The sequence below is a fragment of the Sphaeramia orbicularis genome, chromosome 15 (assembly GCF_902148855.1).
Source record: "Sphaeramia orbicularis chromosome 15, fSphaOr1.1, whole genome shotgun sequence".
Lineage (NCBI taxonomy): Eukaryota > Metazoa > Chordata > Actinopteri > Kurtiformes > Apogonidae > Sphaeramia > Sphaeramia orbicularis.
The window spans coordinates 8,896,973-8,899,472 of record NC_043971.1 but is presented as its reverse complement, the minus strand read 5'-3'; the positions used below and the strand labels follow the sequence as shown (position 1 = coordinate 8,899,472).

The 2,500-nt window shown below is 40.2% G+C and overlaps 1 protein-coding gene across 1 annotated transcript in view; it reads left to right on the top strand.

Annotated features, from left to right (window-relative positions):
* kndc1 (kinase non-catalytic C-lobe domain containing 1) overlaps window positions 1-2,500 on the top strand; it is a 214,492-nt gene that overhangs the window by 133,670 nt on the left and 78,322 nt on the right. Inside the window, exon 19 of the mRNA XM_030156898.1 lies at window positions 1,285-1,378. Coding sequence (XP_030012758.1) covers window positions 1,285-1,378 — 94 coding nt within the window. The remainder of the gene's footprint in view (window positions 1-1,284; window positions 1,379-2,500) is intronic.

The following is a 2,500-nucleotide window of genomic DNA, read 5'->3' as shown; positions in this document are numbered from 1 at the left end:
AAATAAAATGAGTTTGACATTGACCGCTCTATGGAGATTTCTGTTTGAAGATAATTTTCACTTGTTATTGATTACACTTGGTTACAAAAAAATGTTTTTTGCAAGTTGTCTAGATTTTTTTCAACTGAATTAGGACCATTTTGCACCGCTAAATCCAAAAATGACATCTGTTTTTCTCAATCAGGTCAGTTTTTTTTGTTAATTTGATTTTGAAAAATTTGATCTTCTCACAAAATTGATTACATTTTTGTGACTTTATCAGTTGATTTTTTAGATAGTTCTCACCCAAAATAGGTTTTAAGAGAAAAAAAATCATTTTCTAACAGGATTCCTGTTAGGTACAATGGTGTATTCACCGCAGATGTAGCAGAATACGTCAGGCTTATTTTTGCAAGATCTTCTAGTCGAAGCCATTTCATTCTCCTGTAATATTAAAAAAAAACATTAATCATAAATTGGCAAAAGTAAAATCTTCAGAACTCGTTTATTGCAAGAAACATGAAAGAATTTTGTATCATATGATGTGAAAATGCCCATAAATGTAAGCAAAAATGTTAAAAAGCCAATATGTAGCATAGTTGAGAAAGTTGACCTGATTGAGCAAATTAATGTGATTTTGGATTCAGCACACCCAAAATTATCCTAAATCAGCTCAAAAAACTTAATAAATTTGTTGTTGACCAGTGTTATTGATAGAACATGCCGGTGACTATACAGGGCTATTGGTTCCTATTTTTAATCCTTACATCCGTGTTTTTAGTATGTATTAAATGCTTTTTTCTTTCTAGTTTGACTCACTCCTTCATCGGGTCGCATATGAATGAATAAGTGTTGGAATTATTTTCCTGTCTGTAATGAAGTAGGGCACGGTCAGGCTTTGGGGTAAATAGGACAAGAACATGTGGGGGACTTTAAGATAATTGGCATATATTCTCACCGAACTGGATCTGAATATTGATGTGTTGAACTTGGCCCTTGGCAGAGGAAGTTATTATCATTTGCAAAAGAATATTAATGAACAGTCTTTGTGTTTGCACACTTTGATGGCACCACTGCTCCTTCACAGGCTTCGTCACCCGCTAATAACACACCTAAGGAGCCGTGTGTGCTGCGACTTCTCGCTCATTTCACTTCAAAAGGTCTGTTGCATTCGGTTGCCACAGTGAAGCGCGCTAAAAAAAAACTGTCCTATACATGCTGGAAACACCCAAAGGCGTCTTCATTCACCGACACGTTTTTTTATTTGAGGCCTTTGTATTATTTTGTGTGATTCTCTTTGAACAGGAACTGCAGCAGCAACTGGTGATTGAAACAAGGAATCTAAAGAAAACCAGGAATTTTTACCAGAAGCTGCTTCAACAAGAGAGAAAAAATAAAGGTTTGGAGGCTTTTTTTTTTTTTTATAATTGTTAACCCTTTCATGCATGAATTATGAGAATCTTAGTCAATATATATATATATATATATATATATATATATTTTTTTTTTTTTTTTTTTTTTTAATTTCAAATTATACATTTACACAAACATGTACCCATACACAGGGAACCACATAGACACAACATACACTATATTGCCAAAAGTATTCACTCACCTGCCTTGACTCGCATATGAATTTCAGTGCCATCCCATTCCTAGTCGATGGGTTCAATCTGACGTGGGTCCACCCTTTGCAGCTATAACAGCTTCAACTCTTCTGGGAAGGCTGTCCACAAGGTTAGGAGTGTGTTCATGGGAATTTTGGACCATTCTTCCAGAAGCACATTTGTGAGGTCCCACACTGATGTTGGACAGAAGGCCTGGCTCTAATTCATCCCAAAGGTGTTCTATGGGGTTGAGGTCAGGACTGTGTGCAGGCCAGTCCAGTTCATCCACACCAGACTCTGTCATCCATGTCTTTGTGGACCTTGCTTTGTGAACTGGTGCACAGTCATGTTGGAAGAGGAAGGGGCCAGCTCCAAACTGTTCCCACAAAGTTGGGAGCATGGAATTGTCCAAAATGTCTTGGTCTGCTGAAGCATTCCCAGTTCCTTTCACTGGAACTAAGGGGCCAAGCCCAGCTCCTGAAAAACAACCCCACACCATAATCCCCCCTCCACCAAACTTTACACTTGGCACAATGCGCTCCCACAAGTATCGTTCTCCTGGTGACCGCCAGACCCAGACCCGTCCATCAGATTGCCAGATGGAGAAGTGCGATTGGTCACTCCAGAGAAGGCGCCTCCACTGCTCTAGAGTCCAGCGGCGGCGTGCTTTACACCACTGCATCCACCGCTTTGCATTGCACTTGTTGATGTATGGCTTTGGATGCAGCTGCTCGCCCAAGGAAACCCATTCCATGAAGCTCTCTGCACACTGTTCTTGAGCTAATCTGAAGGCCACATGAAGTTTGGAGGTCTGTAGTGATTGACTCTGCAGAAAGTTGGCGACCTCTTCGCACTATGCGCCTCAGCATCCGCTGACCCCGCTCCGTCAGTTTACGTGGCCTACCACTTCATGG